The following is a 25,137-nucleotide window of genomic DNA, read 5'->3' on the forward strand; positions in this document are numbered from 1 at the left end:
ATCTGTTCATCTTAGACAGTAAACTAAGGCACTTATTCAGCTCATCAGATAATTGCCTTTGAATGTCAGAATTATTTGAGTCAAATAAAAATTTATGTGGATATTTACTCCCTAAAAGGAATTCAGAATTTGGACAAATGGACAGAAAATAAAGTCTCATTTTAAAATTCATGCTTTCATGGCATGCCAGGGATTCTAAAATTTATGTAATTGTACTTGTGACAGGGTGCTGTCTTTTCGTCGCTATAGATATGAAAAATACAGCCTTTAAATACAGAACTGCTGAATTATATATCTGAAAGGAAAAATATTGTCAATTATCACTCTATTATATAATACAAATTGCATTTAGTAATATTTATCTTTTTGTTTTCTATTTTCATACTACTTTTGAAACTGTTCCCCCCCCCCCCAAAAAAAAGTGGAAAAGAAAAAAGGATGTCAGAATTTTTTTGAAAGGCAGAATGTATCAGTTTTTAATTGCACTGCTTGCTTGAGTCTTAGCTGAAGGTAAATTCAAGAGAACACTGCTGCTACTGCTGTTACCATTTTGTTTTGGATGTATACTGCAGTGGTGTGTACAGGGTGGTGGGCACACCTTTGTGCCTAAAAGTTAACAAACAGAGCCTATGCTTTTAAATTCATATCTTTAAATTCATTCAAATCAGTGGGAATATCCTCAAGAGTAAATCTCCACATATGCATAGGTATTTGCCATATCTGACCTGACTGGGGAAGAGAGAAATGTGTAAAAGACGCAGGGAAGAAAAAGCATGCTTTTCGATTAAAGCACGTGCCCAAGCATTTTACATTATCTCAAAAGTATTGGCTATGCTGTTGTTTTTAGGCAAGTAATTCTCAGTACAGCTGCACTGTATTGAATGAAGCATTGTGTATACAAGAGGTATAGGATAGATATATATTTAATAGGGTACAAATACTTCCTGTCTGGCACTTACTGTATTTGTAAGACCAAACATTAATGTAATCTTCAAATGTGATCTTTTCATAGTTGTGGCCAAGTTTATTTGTCAATAAAAATATGCCTGATATATGTGTATCAGACGAGCATACAGCTTATTTACTGTTTGTTGATTAAAAAACAAAGTTCGCCTTTTTTTAATGGCACTGTAACTGATTTAAATAAAGAAACCCAGAAAAATACAGACACCATTGTAAGATTTAGGATTAAATTGGGTTAACTGAAAATCTTTGTTATTATGGGTTTTTTAAAGTTTGGTAAAACATATGTTCTTTAGCCTGAAATTAAGAGGTATTTGGTTTAGTGGTAATGCTAGTTCTGTTCTATTTCCTCATAAAAATTGGATCCTTTTTCCTAAGCTTCCCAGCATGTCATTCTCTGCTCAAGCCTGTAGGTAGCACCTTTGCATCACACAAAAATCATGGCCTTTCCTGAGAGACAGTTACTGTTTAGGTGGGGAAGTCTTTACTTGTGCAGACCTCTAAATGTAGCTAGTACTATTTGCATAATTTCTAGACTTTGATGACTATATATGATCTTAAAACGGCAGATCACTCTCATGAAGTACCTCAGAGATACAATGTTCTCTCATAATTATTTGTTTTAATGTACTGTCCATCAGGTATTAATAAATGAGCATAATTCTGCATTTCTATTTCACATTTTCTTCTCTATTCTGCAAATGACATGACACTAGTGGTCTCTATTATATGCTGAGTAAGGTAAACTCTATGAATTTAACTAAACTCTGTTCATCTGTCTCCCTGTGGGCTTGATCCATCACTTACAACAGTCAGCAACTAAGCTTAGAGGTGCTGGCTACTGATTCGATGGTCAGGGAGTTTGACCAAAACCACTGCAATGCAGGATCAGGCTACCCCACGAGAATACTGACCTTGCTGTCAGTGCTGGGGAAGTGACTCGTCACCAATACTGCGATTACTTGCTTCTTCAGCTTCAATATGCAGTATCAAAAAAATGTAACATAGGCATTATTTTTAAATGTGAGGCTGTTCTGCAAAAAATCTTTGGAGCTTAACTTTTTTTTTTCCCCCTCAAATATATGCTTCATAATATATCACTGCTTCCATTTCTAGAACCCAGTGATAGCGTATCATCTCTTAAAATGACAGCTTGTTTTCCTTTGGAGTTGTTCTTATGTCATATAATGCAGAATGTCTCTAGGTTTATTATTTTTCTCCTAAGAGGTCATAACAAAGAAGGTCTGGTTATCTATCACCCTTACCCATGATCACAGTGTGCTAAATAAAATTGCTGACATTTATTCGATTCTACTAAGATTGTGCTTTATTTTAGTGAAAGTCAGCAAATAGGGTTTAAAAAGAAAAAATTCATACAAAGCTCTTATTAAGGCAGTAGTTAATGATTTTATCTGTGTGCTGGACTAGGATATTTGAGAAGGGAATGCTGAATGTCTGAGAGAGCCTCCAATGAGCAAGATGGTTTTTAATTGTATTGTCTGAATGCTTGGTTGTGTATTAGAAGAAGCAAAGTGCGATGCAGGTGGGAGGGAACTAACCTTTGACACATTGTAGGAGCAGAAAAACATCAGGACTATCAGCATGGGAGTTTGCAGCTTTTCCATTTCTCACTAGAATAGAAGGCATTTTTGTTGTGGATGAGAGAAGCACGGATTGAATTCCCACATGCACTGAGCCACTCTTTGTCTAAGTTGGGTTTTGTTTTGTTTTGTAAAATGCAAACCTTTTCATCTTTCAAATTGTTACAGAAACCCAAGCAAGCATTAACAAAAAACCTGAGAGGGAAGAGGTTTTTTTTGTTGTTTTGCCTGGGCAAATGCTGAATGGTTAACAAGAAAAGCTGACTTGTTTCTGAAGGCCCTGCTTCAATCTGTCGTGTCAGTGGCCAGGTTAGAAGGCACTTGTTGTCCACAGCAAATACTCACATTGTAACTCATAAGGCAAGGGAGTATTTTCCCAGGTTGGGGCACCCAAGGGAAACAGGTGAGGACCCCACAATGACTGACTATAGTCAAAGCAAACATATGCACAGGCAGGAGAAGATATTAGCATGAGGAAAGGAGGCTACTTTATCTAATACACATTAAAAAAAATCTTCGTTAGTAGCAGTTTTTTTTTTACTCTCCTGTTACATCCTCACAGCAGCACACGTCTCTACCTCAGGTATTTTATATGCAGATCACACACAGGTATAAATTTGTGTAGCAAGGAAAAACTAAAGGCGTACACAGGCATGGCTGATAAGTTTTTCCCCTGTATATTACTTCCTCTTTTTTTGTTCTCACTGTGTGGAAAAATAAGGCTACACTTATTTCCTACCTAAGCATATAAGAAACTGTTTAATTGCTTGTCTGAAGGATGAGCTGTAAGATACCTTTTTTAACTTTTTCATAGTTATATAACAGTAAATAGAAATCTGTTGGGTTCTGTGGCAGAAAGATTACAGAGAAATACACATATATTCCTCTACAGCAGATGCCCCTAAACTTTAAAGAGAATCTCAAGTGAGGATATAAACAATTGCCTTGTGATAAACTTACGTTAAAGCTGCTGTAGTGCAATTTTGGTCTTTTCTATTCTGTTTTCTCTTTCTGCATTTTTCAAGTGAACTGATGGATCTTTTAAGAATTATTCAGAAGATAAATACTATGTAGCTGTCATTGAGCATGTCGTATGGCAGTGCAAAACTTGAATTTCACAGCTATCAATATCTTAGGAATAGTATCTTAAGAAACATGGGCATTTTCAATGTTTGAAGTAATTTAAAGTTTACTTGGTAATCTATTTTAAGATGTTCTGTTCCATGATGACATTCTACCAATTAGATCAAACTCTTTTTCAGTAAAGGGCAGACTCAGTACATGTGAATGTGTTTACCTGAAATATCCCTTCTCTTGGGGAAGAATATCTTCTATTATCAGGGAAGTCCACTGAGCAAAGAACATGCAATTTGTCACTGTCAAGATACAACATCAAATTTTCAAAGGAAAAAATGGGAATGCAATCACGAGCTCTCGTGAGGTATTGTAGTCCTTCTTTAATGTATTTTTCTTTTTGAGTTCTGACATGGGTAAACATTATTGAAGTACTATTTTAGGGGATTACGTATCGGTATTATGTTGTTGTATGATGTGAAAAACTCACAGCCAAATTCTGTTCTCATAAGGCTATTTTTGCATCAGGATTTTACCTGTGTTTGATTCTCTGCTCCCTTACACCCTTTCTTATCAAATGTTAGGTATTTTGTTGCTGAGACTAGTTTGCTGGGGCAGAGTGACAGTAGGTGAGAAAGAGTGACATGTTTTAGCAATGATGCTTTCATTCAGTTAGGTGGGTTCTAACAGGATCTTGAAGTCACTACTTCCTGGCTGTCATCAGGAAGGCTGTGGCTGGGTTTCCACCACCACATGCATTTCTGTCATGTATGTTTATTGTTCCCTTAAAAAAGGGGTCCCAGAGCTGAATACATGAACTTCTGTAGCACCATGACCACTCTGCTTGATCCCTGAATGGCAGGAAGGAAGGGAGCCCTGACCCCCCAGCCAAGTCTTGGGTCAGCCCCAACACCTCTTGTGGCATTACACCGCAATTCCCAAAAGAACCCCATTGGGAGAGCCTACTCCCCAGCCAAAATTCCCAAACCCCAAAACGACTCCATTGGAATGCCAGAGGTTACCTTGGCGGGTTTGCAACAGTGTGATGTAAGGAACCTGCCACACCTCTCCATACCTACACTTATTCCACCACTCACCATACCACAGAGGCTTTACCCTCTTAGTCTGCTTAAAAGCAGCACAGGGGTGGCTGCTGCTAGCTGTGGCTGCCCTTCTGGTTTGTTTGGAGCCTGAACAGCTGTAACATCCGTTGGTTCTACTGCTGCGCTATCCACCTTTCCCTCTGACTACGGGTGGTGCTGTTGGGCAGTGTCCCTGGCCCCTGCAGCAGGTTTCTGAGCAGCATCCCTAGTCCCTGGGGCATATTTTGGGGTAGCTACCCACGGCAACTTCAGTCTCTCTAAATGCTAAATGGACCATATTGAATACACTTAGCAAAAATGTCAGCGAGAATACGGTATCTTTAGCATTTAGGGGAAATTTAAACCTTTCAAAAGCTGTTTTGGTAGGCCTGAAAAAGTGGGTGAATGCCCCCTGCATTCCTCCCCCCAAATAGGTACCATTATTAGTGAACCGTCAAGGACAGGATCTCAGGCTGTGGTAGTTATATACTCGCATGGACACAGTCCAAAAGAGGTTTACAAGCATTGAATTACTCACCCAACTGGCCCATTCTACAAACTTGATAACAGTCACAATGGCCTTAGTTTTAGGGCCCATGTTTAGATAATGATCTGCAAATGGAAAAAACATGAACGTGATCATGTGCCAACTGAACTGGGGTAAGCTGGACCACATGGTGATGCCTCTTGAGGCTTCTATATCCAATATGCAAATGGGTTACCCAAGACCTGTTACCCTCTTTTCACCCTTTCCTCTTGAGCCGCACACTGGGCGCTAATTAATGTCTGGACTTGAAAGACAAGTGCTTACCAAGGAACCTTCCTGGAATGGAAAGAAGACCTTTTCCTCTGAATTATTGTAACTTCGGAAATTATGGGTCTTTCAAGCAAAAATGTAGAAAACAGGAATAACAGTTCTTTACTAGAATATATATATGTGTATATATATAACACAACCGAACAAACAACATCAGAAGTTTCCAACCTGTTAACTACTATTTTCCCTCTTTGATGTAGTGATGACCATGGCCAGGGGCACCGGGGCTGATGAGCACCAGGGGTGCTCCGGTGCGAGCCCTGAGCCTCCCCAGGGTAATGGTGGCTCAGACCAGAGGGAGGAAGGGCAATTGCTCCTTTTGCAAACTCATAGGCAGTGTTCGATCTCAGCAGCACCACCAGCAGCAGGCAGAAGCTGGGGAAGGCAGGCAGATGTGATCGCAGTGCCAAGTTGCAGTGTAGCAATATCCCTGGCCAAGCACACACACTCCAATCTGCCCAATCCCCCAGTGGAAGGGAGCAAGGCAGGAAGTAAGGAAGGACCCACCCCCAGCGAAGTCTCAGGGAGAGATGAAAGAGGGACCCCCCCTGCGCCCTGCTGCCTTCACACACAAGGTTGCCCCTTGTGATTCTTAAACATTCAGTAACAATCTTCGAGCCTGGGTGACTTGGGATACCTTATCCTTATGAGTTGCCCCCAAGACACATGTGTATCTTGAAGGACACCCTTTTTATTTAAGGAAGGTTGGCAGTATTTAGGTTTGCTTCACATTCTTATTCAGTAAGTAGTCTTCTTCCCCTCTGCCTTTACCAAAAATGCACATGGTACCTTCACATTTGTTGAGGTCTCAAGCCTGAAGTCAATGCCAGGCTCCTTGTCTGTGCTGTTGGAAAGACAACAGACTCAGTGTCCGATCCTGAGTGCAATGTTGCTGAACCAAACAGATGTGCCTGGAGACTGGCTGTCACTGGTTCAGACTGTAGCTGTGCCTCTGTAGCCATTCGTTTTTGAGGAAGGCAAAATGCAGAAGTCACCAGCTGAGCACATTCTGAAAGTGCTACAGATACTACCTCAGTTTTCTTTGGTTACTTCTGTGATACTTCTGATACTTCTTCTCAGTATTCTTGATCTGCAGTCTTGCTTAAACCTTTTGTGGGTGTGCAAGCCATCTTCATCTTTTTTGTTTCCAATAATATCTATTTTATTACTCTTCAGTAGGACCTGTGAGCTGTCCATGAAGCAACTAGACTCATGTTAGCAGGCCAGAAATGTCTGAAATCTCTGGAGTAATTTCAATTACTATTTAAGAGTAGAAAATTTGCTTCATAAGACATGTAGCTGTGAACATTTGGAGATACGCTTTCATGTCCTACTTTTGATATGATGAGTTATTTTCCTTGCGTGTGAGTGTCTGTGTGTGTTAAGTAAGTACAAGTGATGAAATGGCATCATGCTTTCTCTCATAACAAAAAAGCTGGAAAGAAAAAGAGGACTGGTTTGGGGAAAAAAAGAACAGGAAAGGGAAAAGAAAGACTTTGTTGCCTTATGCTAGATGGTTTCAGGCCAAGTTGTTTTCACACATAGATTATATAATTTTTTAAAATAAGAATCACATGCAGTAATGCCTATCTGCTTCCTACCAGAATTTAAAGTCACAATAACGTCTACCTCAGCAGCCAGTGTGGTTGGTAAAAGACACACTCTATTTACACAAGTTTACTGATTAGGTAAAAAAAAATCTTGATTGTAACTTGAAGCAGAGGCTATTAGTATAGACTTTGTCAAAAGCAGCTTCAAAATCAAGAAAGAAACTGTACCTTTTGGTTATTTTTCATAAAAGAAGCATTAACATCTTTATGCTGCCCTGTTATTCACTGGAAAGCTAAGCCATCAAGTGAATCTGAGCCTGTTTATATCACAACTACTTTAAATTTTATATTTTTTTTCCTTTCTTCTCCATCTGAACATTTAAAAAGATCTTTCCTTTCCAAATTTAAGCAATGCAAGAACTTAATCAATCCTAAGTGGCAACCATTTCTCACAGTATGGTGTATGGCTGTGTGTTTAATTAGCTGAAATAGATTATTCCCTGATGTGTGGCATAGTGTTTGTGGTAACTTTCAGTGTGCATAGTTTTGTTTATTTTCACATACTGAGGGAAGTTCTCAGTATGTCTTCAAATTATCTCCTTGCGGGTGTTTTTTCCTGAGCTAATCCTGACAGACTCTCCCTGCCACATATGCCCATCTTCAAGAGCAGGAGAACACTACACATGCACGAACCTCTGTGCTTGGGGCTGTATGCAAATTTAATGCCCAGCTCATGTCTGTTTCTCTTACATGGATGACAGACATTTTAACAATAATTTTTGCATTTCCCCATGGAAATCCCATTGTTTTACTGTATGTATATGAGCACATATGTGCATTTACTGTCTGTATGTGTTTGAATAAGATACTGGCAACACCTATACTTGTAAATAAATATGTGTTAGCCCTTTCTGTGTATTTGTATATAGTTGAAATGAGTGAGAAGTCTTGTACCAAGAATGCAGTTGTCAAACAGCTCTTTATCAGAGACGTAGCTAGATCCCAGAGAGACTTATCAGATACTAAAAAACATATAGGGTGGAAAATGAGATAAACAAGAAATTGACACTGAAAATAATTCTACAGCATCTGGGGTTTCATGCGAAAAGCAAGTGCATAGAAAATAAGCGTTTGGTTTCTGATGTTTGAAGCAAATACAGTCAGAGTAAATGATATTCCAGTAACTGCATATAGAGCTTTCTCCAGATATGTCACAATTTTCATGACTGAAATGAATTCTCTCTGCTTCCACAAGTTTTGGAAGAGCTGGGAGTAGCTGAAGAGCTGATAGCTTTTTTCTGTTTTTTAAGGGCAGTAACCATAGTGTGGGTACTTGGACACCAACATCTGTATGTAAGCACTGAAATAAAAACTGCCTTGGCTGGCAGGAGTGCAGCAGAGTGTAATAGCATTCCCTCCCTTCTTCCACTGTGTGTGCTTTTGTGTGTGCAGACATGCCTCTTTCTGAAAGGAGTTACCCAAGGAGGAGATTGTTCCAAATGGGACAGGGGAGATGTACATTTTCCCCAGTCTGCAAAACCAACTTTCAGTTATACTGGTTTATATGTTTAAAGTTGGGTTGTACAAAAGTCACTCTTCAGAAGAACTTTGAAACAGAAATTCTAGAAATATGGATAGAGGTTTTAAAGATATTTTAATACAGGGAATTCATACAGACAATAAATACTATTTTACTATTTTTTTTTTGACAGGAATTCTCTTTCTTTGGATATCATAGTCTACCAGTATGCTGAAGTTGTGTTTCAATAACTCTTTTCTTCTTCTCTACTAATAATCATTCACAGTGCACTGGGAGGCTTAAAAAGACATCATTATAAGCCAACTATTTTTTACTTTAGTGTACTATGAGAAAACTCATTCTGCTCCCTTTTTTTCTGCTTGAGATGAGAATAACAATTTCATGTTAGTGGTGTGCAGAAGAAAAACAACAGAAAACACCCACCTACTTAAGTATTCAAAGACTGACATCACAGTTCAAGTTCTGTAACACTAAAAGTGATATATTCAAGTATAAAAGTACACCATAGAAGTAATTGAAACAATTGTCTTTCTATTAATAGAACCAAAATTGCTGTTTGTATGGAGAAATAAAACTAAACTTATGTGTAGATGCAAAAAAAAAAAAAAAAGTGTATATATATATATACGTACATACATACATACATATAAAATAAAGAATTTATTTTTCTTTGCTTTCTGACACTATCTGCTCTGGAATTGTATTGAGGAAAATTAAAGAGAGTATCCCATAATTGAGGTATATTCAATATAAGGTATTATACCTCAGCAAGTTAAATGTTATTTCACAAATAATGACCACTATGTAATAGTATTGAATAGTATTTGTTAAAGTGACAGGAATGAATGAAGTGTTATAATTATCTGGTGAGGTTTTGACACTGCCATTATTTTTGTAACTTCATGGGTTGATCAGTTTTAGAACATAAGGAGTACATACAGCTTTTCAAAACATCTGTTTCTTCAGCATGTTTTTGTATTTACTGGTGTTACTTCTCTTTTTTGTTTCATGAGATGCCCTCCTTTGTTTCAGATTGTATTTCTTCTGTTACTTACTTGTAAGGGACTGATTAATGTTAGAGTGAAAATGTCTCAACATTGGATTTTATTCTGAACTGTTGTTCAAAAATCTGTTGTTTAACATTAAATGGAAAAGTACTAGAAAATCTGCACATGCCTTGGCAGCGACAGCACGTGCACATGTGCACAGCAAGCACCCGTGACTGGTGCAGCAGGGAGGAGGGTGAAGAGGGGCTCTGTCTCTAGGCAGGCGACTCCCTTGAGGAGTGCAGAGGATCTCTATCTCTAGGAGGATTTCTCCAGGCAGCCTCCTGGGGTGGCGAAAGCCCCTGAAACCTTTGTCACTGGGAGGACTTTTCCAGGCTTCCCCCCCTGAGGGCGGAGAGAACTCCTTCCTGCTGCTAGGGAGAGCTTCTCCAGACGATCCAATGATTTTCTTGGACAGTCAGACTGTGGCAGGTGCTGTGCAGTATGTAAGAAATGGAGTGCATCACCCTGGCCCTGGGCCTTTACATTTCTTGCCCACTCCTCACCGTCCCTCCTTGCCCAGTCTTTGCTGTCACGATGCTGCCCTTGCCTTTGGCCCTTGCCTCTTGCCCCTGCTCGTCCATCTCTAGCTGGTGTCATCATCCCTGCTTACTGCCCTGCGGCCCCGCTGCCTGCCGCTGTTTGGCCTGCTACCATCCTGCCCCTGCCCACTGTGCTGCCCACCACTGCTGCCCTGCCACTTTTCCTGCTGCTGCTGCACCTCATCGCCCACTGTCCTCCCTAAACTGTGCGTCACTCCCTGAGCGTCTTGCTGCTCGTCAAATTGTTCCTTCATTTCCTTTTGCCTTTTCTATCTCCATTAATAAGGCCAGTTTCCTTCTGTAAATCAATAAACTGCCCACAGGTGTAATATCGACCTCACTTATGTCCAATTTCACCCCTGGAATCTTAGGAATCCCCCCTGGTCCTTACTCTGAAATGGGACATTATTTTTATAGTGCTCTATAACAACTTGCTACAGCACTAGTCCTCATACTGTAATTTGTAGTCATTTTACATAATGAGTACTTTCCAGATACAAATCCACATTAGACAGCATGTATTTAGAGGTTTGATGATAAAGATGTGTGGTAGTGTGGAAGAAAATGCGGTAACTTAAAATGGCCTAGTATTAGAAGCAGTGCTTTCAGATGCACTGAGGTGTAGCCATGTCTTGTGTGATCTGAAGGTGAGGTGAGACTCATGACACAGTGTCTCATGAAGTTTTCATGTGAGTTTCCAAATTTAACCACCAGTTAGTTAACTGTAGATGCAGCATCAAAACAAAACTCCCATGACTTCTTAATGTGGCTTTATGCATTCCAAAATGATGTAGGAAAAAAAGAATACCCTAATAAAGCAAAAGGAGCCCTGTCTGTAAAATGGAGAGTTGGTTTACTTTCAATGAGTAAATGTTATGTATTATTATTACCTAGGCAAAACAAGTACAAAATAGTAGACAGATCTGATACTTTGTCTCATTTCTTAACTGTGCAGAGAAGTAAATAATAATTGAGGCACTGAGGAATGAAACCTCATCCCATTGCTGAATAATATATGTGGCCCACAGGACCTATGCAAAAGGGGTGTAAATGGAATTAAAAAATGTGTGTAGGACAGATTACTGTGCCATGTTATCACACAGTTGTATCTGAGTGTGTACACAAATTATTTGTGCACTTAATGTATGATTATCTCTTTATTTGGAGTTTGTACATTCGTCTTTCAGTTTGGTATGTGTTATTCTTGGTGCTATGACATGTTTATTTCGGTTATGGTGATTTCCACATCACCAGTATTTAGAAAAAAAAGAACTGTGAGCTAAGACACCAATATGTCTTTAGTGGTAAAATTACCCTAAGGGTTTTCAATGACCCAAGAAGACATTTTGTGCTTTTAAGATGTGAAGAGAGACTGTAAGAAGGGATTCTTGACAGTTTTTTTGCGTTTGGATGAACCATACAGCCTTTAATGAAGACAACAGCTTTTGTGGGTATCTCAAATCTCTGTAGAGACTTTTTCCAGTAACTAATTTCCTGTTCTGGTTATACAACAAAATTCCTTTTTTCTGCTTGATATTTATCATTGGTTATTTGAGAAGTGCTATCTACAGTTAAGATCTGTCTGTAATTTCGTCAGTTGCTTTTGACTTTTGTCACTCATAGAATTCTGAGGTTGAAACTTCATTTAGTTGCATTCAATGTAGTCATGTGATTAATTTGTTTCTAACACAAAAATTGTGTCCTTATCCTAAAATATTTGAGACACTATATTCCTGTATGTTGAAATTTATCAGGACTTCCAAAAAAGGGCCAATCAAATGTTGGTGTTTTGCCTCTTGGTTTCTGCTTGTGCACATATGGAAACTTGCACCAGAGGAGGTTTACATTGGATATTAGAAAAATATCTTCAAGAAAAAGGTTCTCAAACACTGTAACAGGTTGCCCAGGGCAGCGATGGAGTCACCATTCCTGGAAGTATGTAAAAGACATGTAGATATGGCACCTAGGTACATGGTTTTGTGGTGGACTTGGCCATGCCGGGTTAATGGTTAGATATGATGATCTTAAAGGTGACTTAAATGATTCAGTGATGTTACATTGGCCTGCCTATGTGTTGTGAAAGACACGTGAAATGTATTTGGTGGTTTTAGCCTGGATGGATACAAGGTGCCCACCAAAGATGCTCCATCACTGCCCACCACAGCTGGACAGGGGAGAGAAAATATAACAAAAGGCTTAAGGGTCAACATCATTCAGCAGTTACAGTCACGGGCAAAAGAGATTCAACTAGGGTCTAAAATTAGGTGAATTTATTGACAATCAAAATGGAGTAGGCTAATGAGAAGTAAAAGCAAATCTTAAAACACCTTCCCCCTGCCCCTTCTCTTCTCCATGGGCTCAAATGGGCTCCACTCCCAAATTCCTCCTCTAGTGCTGCCCTGGGATGGGAACAGGAACTGCGGTCATTTCATAACATGTTGTTTCTGCCACTGCTTTCTCCTTAGGCAGAAGACTCCTCACACTTTTTTCCTGCTCCAGCATGGGGCCCCTTCTACAGCAGACAGCCCTCCACAAATTTCTCTAATGTTAGTGTATGGGGTTTGCATGGCCAGATTTTGGTAGTGGGCAGGCTAGAGAGGTGGCTTCTGTGAAAAGCTGCTGGAAGCTATGGACCCACAGAGAGACGAGTTTGTGCTGAAGGAAGTTTCGTGGTAGGACTTCTGACCCTGTGAAGGACTCATGCTGGAGCAGGCCGTGCCTGAAGGACTCTACTCTGTGGAAGAATGACCCACGTTGAAGCAGTTTGTGAAGAGCTGGTACCCATGGGAAGGACTCTCACTGGAGAAGTTTGTGGAGGACTGTCTCCTGTGGGAGGGACCCCATGCTGGAGCAGGGCGAGGACTCTTCTCCGGGAGCAGTGGCAGAAGCTGAGATGAACCAGCTGCAACCGCCATTCCCCATCTTCCTACACTGCTAGAGGGGAGGAGGTAGAGCTTGGGAAGGAGGGAGGAGTGGGAAAAAGTGTTTTTAAGATTTATTCTACTTCTCATTATCCTACTCTGATTTTGTTAGAAATAAATTACGTTAAAATCCCCAATCTGAGTCTGTTTTGCCTGTGATGATACTTGGTGAGTAATCTCTCCCAGACCTTGTCTCAACCCATGAACCCTTATTTTGTCTCCCCTGTCCAGCTGCAGAGGGAGTGATAGATCAGCTTCAGTGGGTGCCTGACATCCAGCCAGGGTCAACACACTACAGGGTGTTGGACTGCAGTTCTGCACAAACTGCTTCAGTGTGGATCCCTTCCAGGAGGTACAGTCTTTCAGGCACAGACTGCTCCAGCATGGGTCCCTTCCCTGGGTATTGAAGTGTGGGGTCTTCCATGATAGATATTTGCTCCACTGTGGACTTCCATGGACTTCAAAGACAGCCTGCCTCACAGTTGGCTGCAGGGGAATTTCTGCTCCAATGTACTGGAGTACCTGCTCCCCATGCTTTGTCATGTACCTGGGTGTCTGCAGAGTTTATTTACATGTATTTGCATATATACATATTCTCACTCTTTTCTCTGACTGTAGTTGTACAGTTTTCTTCTTCTCATTCTTAAATACATTACCTCGGGGATGCTGCCCCATCACTAATGGGCTCAGCCTTGGCCAGCAGTGAGTCCTTCCTGGAGCCAGGCAGCATTGACTCTGCTAGACATGAGTGAAACTTCTGGCAGCATCTCACAGAATCATCATCACACTTGCAGCCCCCCACTACCAAAACCTTGCCACACAAAAGCAGTATAATGTGTTCATCTGGCTTCCATATTCTTCTGTAGATTTTTTTCCGAGCAGCCTTGATGCTCTGTCCTGAAGAACCAAGAGCTGCAAATGGTCCCAGGTGGGGGAGAGCCACGTGCAGGAGCTGCTAACTGGAAAATCCCATGTATTTTTATTCTTTCCAGGCTAAGAAAAGGAATAGGGATCCTGATTGGAAGCTAGAACTTTTTTGGGAAGGAAGGATAATGTTGAGGTTGAGTGAGAATTAGTGAGAAGGCTAAAAATGCAGATATCCTAGTGGGAGTCTTGCATACCAACCAACCAGGATGAAGAGGCAGATGAAGTATTTACTAAGCAGATGACTGACAATTCACAATCTCCATCCCTTTTCTTGTGGAAGACTTTAGCTTGCTGGATATTTGCTGGAAACTCAAGAAGGCAGAGAGGAGGCAGTCTAGGAGGCTCCTGGAGTATGTGGAAGACAACTTCTTGTCGCAGCTGGTAAGGGAGCCTACCAGATATGGTGCCTGCTAGACCTGCTGTCTATGAACAGAGAGGAGCTGGTGGGAGATGTGGTGGTCAGCATGCCCATCCTGGGCAAAGTAACCATGAAATGACAGCAATTTTGATTCCTGATGAAGTAAGGAGTGGGGTTAACCAAACCCATGCCTTTGATTCCTGAAGGGCTGTGTTTGGCCTGTTCAGGGCACAGAGAGTCCTTAGGAAACAGTCCTTGATAATAAAGGGATCAAGAAGGATGGAATCTTAAAAGTACAGGAGCACTCCCTATGTGTTGAAAGACAAGCCATCAGGGAAGAAGATTGGTCAGGCTTTCACTGGAACTTGGGATAAAAGAGTTTATGACCTTTGAAAGAAGGGGCAGGAAACTCAGGAAGAGTACAAGGATATGGTTAGGATGTGTAGAGAGAAAATCAGAGGCAAAAGCTCAGCTAGAAATCAACCTGGCCACTGCTGTGAAAAATAATAAAAAGTGGTTTTATAAGACATGAACAACAAAGGGAGGTCCAAGGAAAATCTTCATTCTGTATTGAACGTGGAGGGGAACTTTGTCACCAAGGATGAGGAAAAGGATGAGGTACTTAATGACTTCTCTGCATCAGTCTTTAACACAAGACCTGTTATCCTCAGGACAACCAGTCCTCTGGACTGATAGGCAGGGACAGGGAGCAGAACAGACCCCCTGCAATGCAGGAGGAAGAAGTGACATGCTGTGGTACTTAAGACACTCACAAGTCTGTGGGAATGGATGGGATTCACCAAAGGGTGCTAAGAGATCTGGCAGGAGAGCTTTCCAAGACACTCTCCATCATTTATCATGTGTCCTGGTTAACTGGGGAGGTCCCAGACAGCTGGAGGTTGGCCAATGTAATGCCCACCTACAAAAAGAGTTGAAAGGAGGGTTTGGGGAGCTAGAGGGCTGTCACCCTGATCTTGGTGTTTGCAAAGGTTACGGAACAGATATGCTGGGTGCTGTCACACATCACATATGGGACAACCAGGGAAGCAGGCCCAGCCAGCCTGGGTTTAGGAAGGGCAGATCATGCTTGATCAAGCTGATCTCCTTTTATGATGAGGTTACCTGCCTAGTGGATGATGAAAGGCTGTGGATGTTGTCTGCCTTGGACTTCAGTCACCCACGGTGTTCTGCTGGAGAAGCTGTGTTCTGGGTGACCCAAAAATGTGTATTCCATATTTCCTCTATGTTAATCCACGTAGTCTGTTTTTACTGTCACTTCAATACTCAGCAACCTAGGAAACCGAACTTGTGTGTTTTACACCGGCTTCATGGAAGGGGAATGGGGCATCCCTTTAAAAACCAGAAGCAGATGCATGTGGAGCTCTCCTTCTGCTCTCTTCTGGCTAGGGGGTGGTGTAGGGCAGGTCTCTGAGTTGCAACCAAGAAGCTACATTTTACAATCCAAAACTTCTCCACAGTGAATTTTGCAGCAACTTTTTGCTGCTGCCACTCAGGACAGCCATGTTGTGCCATGCCATTTGGCGGGGTAGTTTCCTTTTGATCTCCCAAGGCTTTGGAGAATTTCACAATGCCTTTCTCCCCAGGTGCCGTGCCACACCAGGAGAGGTCAAATCCACTGCACGAGTGCCAGCCACTGCCTGCAGCTGCTGCGCCATTCCAGGAAGCTCAACCATCTCTCCATAAGTTCCAGCCCCTGAGGGTGGTCAGCGCTGCAGCAGTTGGGAAGTTTCTTCCAGCATCCCAGCAGTGTTGATTTGTTTTGGTCAAAGAATAGTTAGGTTTTTGTTTTGTCCCTGTTCCCCATTGTTTATTATATGAGGTAGGAGGGAGCTCGGGAACCACGGAGGCTGGGTTGGTGTGTTGTTTTTCCTTTGTTCTCATGGTCCGGAGAAGGGGGCTTTCTCTGCCAAATTGTCTTTGTCTTTGGTCCATACAGGCTGCTATGGCAGTAGCCATCTTAGGAGGAGGGTCTCCTCTACCATCTTGTTTTCTTTGTTTCTGGGTGACCATGGGACTCAGCACATTTTATTTAGTAGTTATTGGTGTTATCTTGGTTGTTGGTTTTTTTTTTTAGTAAACTGTTATTTTTTCACTTAGACCTCACATTCATCTTTCCTTATTGATGAAACAGGAGTGGTTAAAACTAAAGGGGAGATAACTCACTTTTGAGTCTCTCTTCTGTATAATTGTACTAAACTAAGACAAGCTGGCAGCCCATGGCCTGGGCAAGTGCACTTTTCTATGGGTTAAGAACAGGCTGGATGGCTGGCCCAGAGCGTGGTGGTGAATGGTGCTGCAGTTGCTGGTGGGTCACTACTGGGATTCCCCAAGGCTCCAGACTGGGTCCAGTCCTGCTTAATGTCTTTACTGATGGTATGGATGAGGGGGTTGAGTGTACCCTCAGTAAGGTTGCAGACAACACTAAATTGGGCAGGAATGTTGATCTGCTGGAGCGTAGGCAGGCTCTGCAGAGTGATCTGGACAGGCTGGGTCAATGGGCTGAGGCCGGTGGTGTGAGGTTCAATAAGACCAAGGCTGGTTCCTGCACTTGGATCACGCCAACCCCGTGCAGGACTACAGGCTGGGTGCGGGAAGAGTGGCTGGAAAGTGGCCCAGGAGAAAAGGACCTGGAGTGCTGATTGACAGCTGCTGAACATGAGCCAGTGTGAGCCCAGGTGGCCAAGAAGGCCAACGCCATCCTGGTCGTAATCAGAAATAGTGTGGCCAGCAGGACCAGGGCAGGGATTCTCCCCCTGTACAGCGGTGATGCCACACCTCAAGTCCTGTGTTCAGTTCTAGGCCCTCTACTTCAAGAACGACATTGAGGTATGGGAATGTGTGTCCAGGAAGGGCAACAGAGCTGGTGAAGGGTCTAGAGAGTAGGGTCATATGAGAAGCAGCTGAGGGAGCTGGGGTTGTTTAGCCTGGAGAAAAGGAGGCTTGTGGGAGACCTTATCACTCTCTACAACTGCCTGAAAGGAGGGCATAGTGAGATGGGGTTGGTCTCTTCTCCCAGTCAGCTAATGACAGGACGAGAGCAAATGGCCTCAAGCTGTGTCAGGGGAGGTTCAGTTTGGACATTAGGAAGAATTTCTTCACTGAAACGGTGGTCAGGCACTGGAACAGGCTGCCTAGTGAAGGGGTGGAGTCAACATCCCTGGATGCATTCAAAACAGGCTGGACCTGACAAGTGTTATGGTTTAGCTGACGTGGTGATGTTTGGTCAAAGGTTAGACTGTTATCTTAAAAGGAATAAGGGAAGGACATCCATCATAGCTGATCAGAGGTCTGGTGAGAGTGGGTAGAAGGGTCTATACCTGCTGCAGTACTCTGTCCTAGAGAACAGGTAGTTGAATTCCTGAGTCTTGCAAAAAGCTTTCTTGAGCATCAGCAAAACATTTATCCCCCTCTCCAGATGCTGTTGTGAAGACATTGCCCAAGCAGTGCCATTTTGAGAGTTACCTCGAGTGGTAGACATGAGCTGCAGCTCTGAAGAGTCCAGGTCTGCTCATAAATCATCAGTCTGCTTCAGTGTGAAAGGTCAGTTCCACAGGACTTTTCAGATTTATTAAAAACCCAGGTGGAATTACTCCTGCCTTCCTCTCCTTGGTGTCAGCCAAAGCTTAGGTGGAAGGGAGGTACTGGGGAGCTGGGGAAGGAGGAGTGGCATTGAAAAGACAGTCTGTTAAAACCTCAAGTCTGCTCTCTCTTTAATAAAAAATACAAGGTTAGTAATTATGCTATACATAGTTCATCCACTGTGACTACGAGAATCATTAAGATCAAGCCTTCATCTTGAATTTTAAATGTCATTTTTATTTGGGCTTGCTAGCAACACAGCAGTGAGTAGAGAGGTTTTTCACGTGCATATATCAACTAAGTGTTAGTGATTAGGGGTTTGGGCAAGAAATTGTACTTCTTTGCCCTAAGTACAGTTGCCTGTTACATTTCAAAGACCTTTTATGATTCATGAATGCATTATAACTTGTATAAAATTGAAAAAAAATCTTTTATAAGTGTCAGACAACTTAATAGTGAGACTTTCTGTAATAAAATATTTGGCTGTTTTGGTTTGACTGAAAGATTTTGAGACTTGAATAGGGTGTTAAAATATAGAAGCCATATGTGTATAATTCCAGGTCTTGCGTTCTGCTCATTTAAATTTATGAAATATCTGTTTCCAGAATCTGGTCCTTTAAAGGAGAACTCTCCTCTTCCTGGCATATGTAGCAAGTTTAAACACTCACACAAAATCTGTACTTGTTTTAACACTGGTGATCTCATTGCTATGTTATTTTGTACAATAAAAAAAAAAAAGTTGAGAATGTAGCACTGGCTATTAATGATGATACACTGTTCTGTAGGTAGCAGTAAAATACTCTGCATTTCCCTATTCGCATTTTAAGGATGTGCATTGAAGTAAGCATCTATGAAATGCACTGTTCTTCCCCGGTTAGTAAATGTTATTGATGATGGTCCAGGCTAAATAAATGCTTTTTAGAGCTGTGGAACATTTCTGTGTTAAAGTATGGCTAAACATATTGGAGTGGCAGTCATCTAAATAAATGAAATGTAATTTTGCTGAAACAATATACTACTGAAAGGTGAGGTAGATTCTATGAAACACCATATATTTGGAGTCTACAACACTATTTCCTGCAAATATGGAGAGAGGAATACAGCTTGGGTTCTAGAATTTGCTGACCAGAAAAAAAACTATAAAAAAGCAGGAGAGTTGCCAGGACACAGATCTCTGTGCTAAATATGATTTAGTGTAGTTTGTGAAAATGTGGATATAATTAAATTTATTACAGAAAAACAACTGGTGTTTTCAATAGCATGAAAATATATTTTCCCTGCAGAAACATTACCTCAATGAGAGCAGCAAAAGACAGTTTTCCACCTAGGATCATAAGAAAGAAAATCCTTTTTGTTGTTGGGTTTGATTTGAAAAATTACATGGCATAGATTAAAAATTTTATTTCTCAATATATCTGACAAGAGTGAACCTTAAAATCAGATTAAACAACATCAAAAATGATTTCAGGCTGTTTAATTACATGGTATACTCTTTCTGCATTTTGGGTAGGTGGTGCCCTATCCAGCTTACTGCTGCCCATAGACCTTGCTGTTGCTTGAAAGTATGTGATTCAAAAATGTGAAATTCTGAAGTTCACCTTTACTTCTCTTTCAGCCTTCACCTCTCTTGTCTTTTTCCAGTGCCTTATATGAATGGTTACTTAACTTTAACCAAAAAGTAAGGGCATTTTCTGTAGTTTTTAACAAAAAGAATTCTGTTTTGTTTGGTAAGTCTACCTCTGATATTCCTTTCCTGTTTTTTTCATGAAGCACTTCTGGTATTCCCAAGATATCACTTTCGTGCTTGCCCTCATTAAACAGGTCAGTTACCTTGCTGTAGAGAAAAACTTTTCAGGAGACTGAAAGTGCTTCAGACATCGTAAGGTGTGACTGGTGTATTTGTTAACCAGGTATCTGACTCCATTTCTTGTACAACTCCCAACAGTTCAGGATGTTGCTCTTGCAGGAAAGGCTGTATGAGTCTAATGTGATTTCTCAAATGCACCTGAGTGGACCTTTGCAGACCAGAGAAGTTTAGCAAAGGCACAGAGAAGTGAACTCAAGCAAAGACTGAGTGGTGATACACTAGTAACTATGCTAGTTATGTTCTAAATTACATTTATTTAATAATTCATAACCGATTCTAACAAATTGTGAAGTGATTGTTAATAGACACTCCTTTGTGCTGTAATTTATAATATAAAGAGACAAAAATATACAGGATATGTACATATTCATGAACTGTATCCTAACTTCTGCATTCTATTTATCTCATTGAAATATTTGGAGTTTGCGCTATTTATGCTGATAACAGAAGTCATTGTTTTCTTTATAGTGCAATTTGGTAACTTTTACATAGAAGTATGTGAATATACTTTAGCTTTCTCAGGACCTGCTCTAGTTTACTGTAAAAAACTGCCAGCTAAAAATGAACTTGGGGAGTTTTATTTTGCATTTTGTTTAAAGAAAGCATTGCAGAATATAATTATAGCTATCCTACTAAAGAACAAAAAATACTCACTTGTGTCACTGACAATCAGCCTGGGGACAGTCTTACAACTCCGGAATTCAGGTTGTTCAAACACCTGGAGCTCCCTCACTCTCTGATCTAAACTGGTATTTTCTGCTAAGTTCTCATTTCTGCAAGCTACAATCATACTCTGCACAGGGAAATTTAAAGACTTGGTAAATACTGAAGAAAAGCACATAGCCTGCATGCTAACACATAGATATCTCAGGCATCAAAATCACTTCAAACAGATCATTGAGGGTGGAAGGGTGGAGAACTACAGGATGTTCATAGGTAAAGAGTAAATAGACTAGAAGGACTTGGTAACATCAGTCCTGGATTAATATTAGAGTTGTGAATAGGAACAGGCACACACAGTTATAGATGCTACACATAGGTCTGCAAACTCTCAGAACTGAAGTTTTGGAGGGAATGTCTTGAGATCAATGAAGCAGAATTTTTGTTAAATTACAAGATAGACTGGGAGATCAAGTTACAAAGAATGACAAGCTAGTTGAAATTAATAATTTAAATGAATTTATTAATTAAAATTTATTTACAAAAAAGTACATTAATAGGTAGAAAAACATTTTCCTACACTGTTTGAGAACAAATTGCCAGTTATGTACTTAAGACCTGGTCAGTGACAAAGGCACAAATCCTAGGCTTTTTATTTATTTGCTGTTTTGCAGTTATACTCAACCAATACTCCAGACATCATAGAACAACATAATGAAGCAGGTCATAAATCATGAGTACGAAAATCAGCCTGAGGAGCTCACTGAGGTTGACTGATGGTCTTGAAAAGTTGAAATAATTTAATAATTAGACCTAGTTGGTTGATATCAAGTGACAGCTGACGGCAAGTGGCACCTTCTAAAACCATTCCTAACATGTAAAAAAGATTTAAAAGAAAACATTGGGGAAATATGAATGGCTTCATATATTAATGCTCTAAATGGGTGTTCTTATCCTTCTGACAAGCGGTGGCCCTGTCCCTTGGTGATTATTCCACCATGCTATTCCTTGGTGCCTCTGTCTCTTGGAAAAACTGAAACCCCAAAACATAACAGATTTTTTTTAAGAACAGATGAGAAAGCAGAAGCAGCAGAAAGATTGCTTGATTCAACCTTAATTTCAGCTCCAAGTGAAGGGACAGACTCAGCAAGGAATTTCTCTGCATGAGCAGTTGACATCTCCAGGACATCAGAGAGTCCAGTGTGTTGATGCAGCTATCTCCAAACAGAGGTGGAAAGAGAATTGTTGTGTTTAGTCCTAAATAAAAATTTAAAATAGAGTTTCTTAATCTAATAAGGGCATTACAGTTCCAGTGTGTGAAATGAGACTTCAGAAGTTATGGAAGTGCCTGTCCATAGAGCAGCCAAAGTTTCTGTTTGTTCCAGACATGGTTATCAAACCAAAAATCAGTATTTTTGCATTTTATCACTGGGAATCACAGTCTGTCTGTATGCCTTTAGCCACATGGTTTTAGTCTTAATTCATACAGTTTAAATTTTACTGCTGTACCTTTCACTCAGACAGTTGGTAAAGTGTCAGTTTTCCTACAACCAAAGGACTTTATCAAAGGTTTCACTTCCTAATATCCTAATGGTCTTTTTATTTTGGTGGTGGTTATTAATGATGAATAGTGAGGAAGGCTTATTTCAGTTTTCTGTCATACCGATGAATATGGGCACAGTTTAAACATTTGTGAGGTATATGTAGTTCATATTCAGTATTTTTAAAATAAGTTACTTACTTTTCATTGAAAAAAAAGTATTTTCTACTTTGCTTTGGAAAAAATAAGTCTGAAAGTCTTGTATTTTCCAGTATTTAGGTAGTGGTGACTATTTCTACCCTATTAAACTTTTTATAGTGTTTTCTTAAAATTTTAAATGATTTTCCTTCATTTGCAAAAATGGATAGAAGATAAGGGAGGGAGCAGATTAAGAAAAATTTAATCTGATGCAGTATGTGATGTACAGAGAGCAGTATTTGTCACAACTTCCATACCAGTGTCTGGTATGTGTGTTGTTTGGACTATGGAAGATGTACAGTGAAGTCATTCTAATTAAGATGAAGATGGTACCAAATGTTTTTTCTCTATACCCAGTTTAATAACTTTTGACGCACAATTTAATTTTACAATCTCCAGGCATTTGGGAGGAACAGGAGGTGGGTTCAAAGTCCATCAGTTCCTCGTCAGGCTGTGAGAAAGGAAGGGGGCAATGATAACATTTTATTCCTGGATTGTTTGAAGAAATTACACTTTTCAAATTGAACTGCAAGACATAGATGATAGAAAATTGATGCCCAGGTAAAGTGATAAAATGCCTACAAAATGAAGGATGATAGATGTGAATATGTAGATCCCTGCTTGTATGTGATCTTTATCACCACAACACAATTACAAACAGTACAGAGCTCTTAGTCTCACCAATCCATTGTGTATAAAACCTGTAGTTATCTAGCATGATCCATGCTGTGATTTTACACTTCTCACAGAGTCAACACGTTAGATTTTTCTTCTGAAGTGATTCTCTCTCTCTCACTGGAGATACTCAGGATCCATCTGGACACAATTCTGTGCAATGTGCTCTGGGATGACCCTGTTTGAGCAAGGAGGTTGGACCAGATGACCCACTGTGGTCCCTTCCAGACATAACCATTCTGTGATTCTGTGAAAATCAATCTGGGGACATTAAAGCACTTTTTTTACTTGGAAAATAATGTGTAGAGCAGTTTTCTAGGTAATGTCACTTTCACACAGACATGGGCCATTCAGTGAGCAGTTGGGTATTGTTCAGAAAATGTGGTATTAAGATGGAATGAAGGTTCCATGACCCTAGTAGTCCAGTTCACAGACATGTATTTGATCTAATGTACCCTAGTTAGTCATTTTTAACTTGATGCCAGGTGTCATTGCTCATAGGAAAAGTACTATCAATTTCTCGTAGTTTGTCAGCATTTTAGCAGTCTGACAGAACAAATCCATCTTGAAATGGCCTGAGAATATTTTTCCCTTTAATTTTATCCTGGATACTAACTACACAGCTGTAATAATGCAGCTCAGAAACTCTTAAGTGAAGGGGAAAAGAATGACCCAAGAGATTCCACATTTTTAAATATTTTTGGGGGGTGTAATTTTTATTTCCACCTAACTTTTGTTATTGGTTACAATAGCAACTGGTTACAGCAGTACAAATTTTATATCTGTAATCCATGTGCTGTTTGAAGTGGCCCTGCAGTCATGCTCTGAGGTTTGCATTCTTGAAGGTTTACATTCTTGAAGTTGTTGACATTCTCAAAGTAGAGATCATGGTACTTCTGGAAAATGATTTTGAAACATTTGTTACAAGTTGTAAGGAAAAAAGCAAATAATTAAATAAAAATGTTCAGGATTTTAAATAGAACATTTTGTTGGTGCTGACAATCTTGTAGAGATGCAACGTACGTCATGGTGTGATTGTATAGTGGTATCATTGTAAAGGTTGTTCTGGCTGTAGATGTGTTTCACAAACTGGGTGGTTTGATGCAGATCAAGTGAGTCACCTCTAGTTGACAGAATTGTTGCTTTAGTAACACGTGGGTACACAGCACATAGATAAAAAGAATGAGATGAAATAGAACCTTGGGTTTGTTGTACAGATTAACAACATGGAAAACACGTGACCAAAAATGTCCTACCTAGTTAAGTGCTTATGTTGCATTTTTTATTTCACATACTGAAGTTAAAGAATAAAATTATTCAGAATTATTCCATTTCAGAACGTATCACATTTTACTGTATTTCACAATTCATCATTAATATGCAATGAGCTTAACATTAGCCTTTTCTTATTTTCTTCTCCTCGTCTAATGCCATCATTTAATTAAATTTTCTTTTGGCGTGTTCTTCTACATATGGGACCCAAGTGCTCTAACGAGTGCTAATACATGTCTTTCAACACATCAAAATACATCAAAAGCCCCATTGGGACTGGCATTAATAATACTTCATCCATTCTGTTAAGTTCTTGTTTTATTTGTCATGGATATATCCCTTTTTTCTCTTTCTACATGAAATAAATAGAAAGAATGTTAATAAAAATCTGAATTGCAGTGAACTCAGTTCTTCCAATTCCAGAAAAGAGAGAAAATTCAAACAATTTCATGTTTGTTTCTGAGATAAAGGAAAATTTCTTAGACAATCAGAAATACTAATTATTCTGCATTTCTCAGACTCCCAAGACCTCAGGCATTTAAAAAAGAGAACCAACACTAATCCAAGGTTGAATTGAAAATCTGTCAAAATAAAGCAAGTGGGAATTATATGGGGTTTTTTCTGGTTTGGTTTTGTTGGGATTTTTTGGCACATTCCATGCTTTTACTATTTTCAAGTTAGTGTTTTTATGTGTACAGAAAAACAGAGTAACAGATAATGTGTTTCAGACTCAAATCTTTCATACCGCACCTTCTCCCAGTACTCAGATAATTGGAATTCAAATTGCAAGACTGATAAGAAAAACTGCTGGAGTATGCTTTAGAGTATGTTTAAAAGGCGTACTTCTTCCAGACTTATCTGAACGAAGGAAGTGCATTTGGAGTGGATTCCTGTAAGTGTTTAC

The 25,137-nt window shown here is 40.1% G+C and overlaps 1 protein-coding gene across 9 annotated transcripts in view; it reads left to right on the forward strand.

Annotated features, from left to right (window-relative positions):
- Positions 1-25,137, forward strand: part of MCTP1 (multiple C2 and transmembrane domain containing 1) — a 239,916-nt gene that overhangs the window by 143,497 nt on the left and 71,282 nt on the right. Inside the window, exons 16-17 of one of the 9 annotated variants that reach the window (XM_039567121.1) lie at positions 14,344-14,444; positions 16,026-17,359. The exons of 6 other annotated variants lie outside the window; for them this stretch is intronic. In XM_039567121.1, coding sequence (XP_039423055.1) covers positions 14,344-14,444; positions 16,026-16,125 — 201 coding nt within the window. In that variant the 3' untranslated portion in view covers positions 16,126-17,359. Of the gene's footprint in view, positions 1-8,799; positions 12,007-14,343; positions 14,445-16,025; positions 17,360-25,137 lie in introns of those variants that run through there. 2 more of the 9 variants (XM_039567126.1, XM_039567127.1) reach the window with 2 other exon arrangements.

The sequence above is a fragment of the Corvus cornix genome, chromosome Z, assembly GCF_000738735.6.
Source record: "Corvus cornix cornix isolate S_Up_H32 chromosome Z, ASM73873v5, whole genome shotgun sequence".
In the NCBI taxonomy this organism is placed as follows: domain Eukaryota; kingdom Metazoa; phylum Chordata; class Aves; order Passeriformes; family Corvidae; genus Corvus; species Corvus cornix.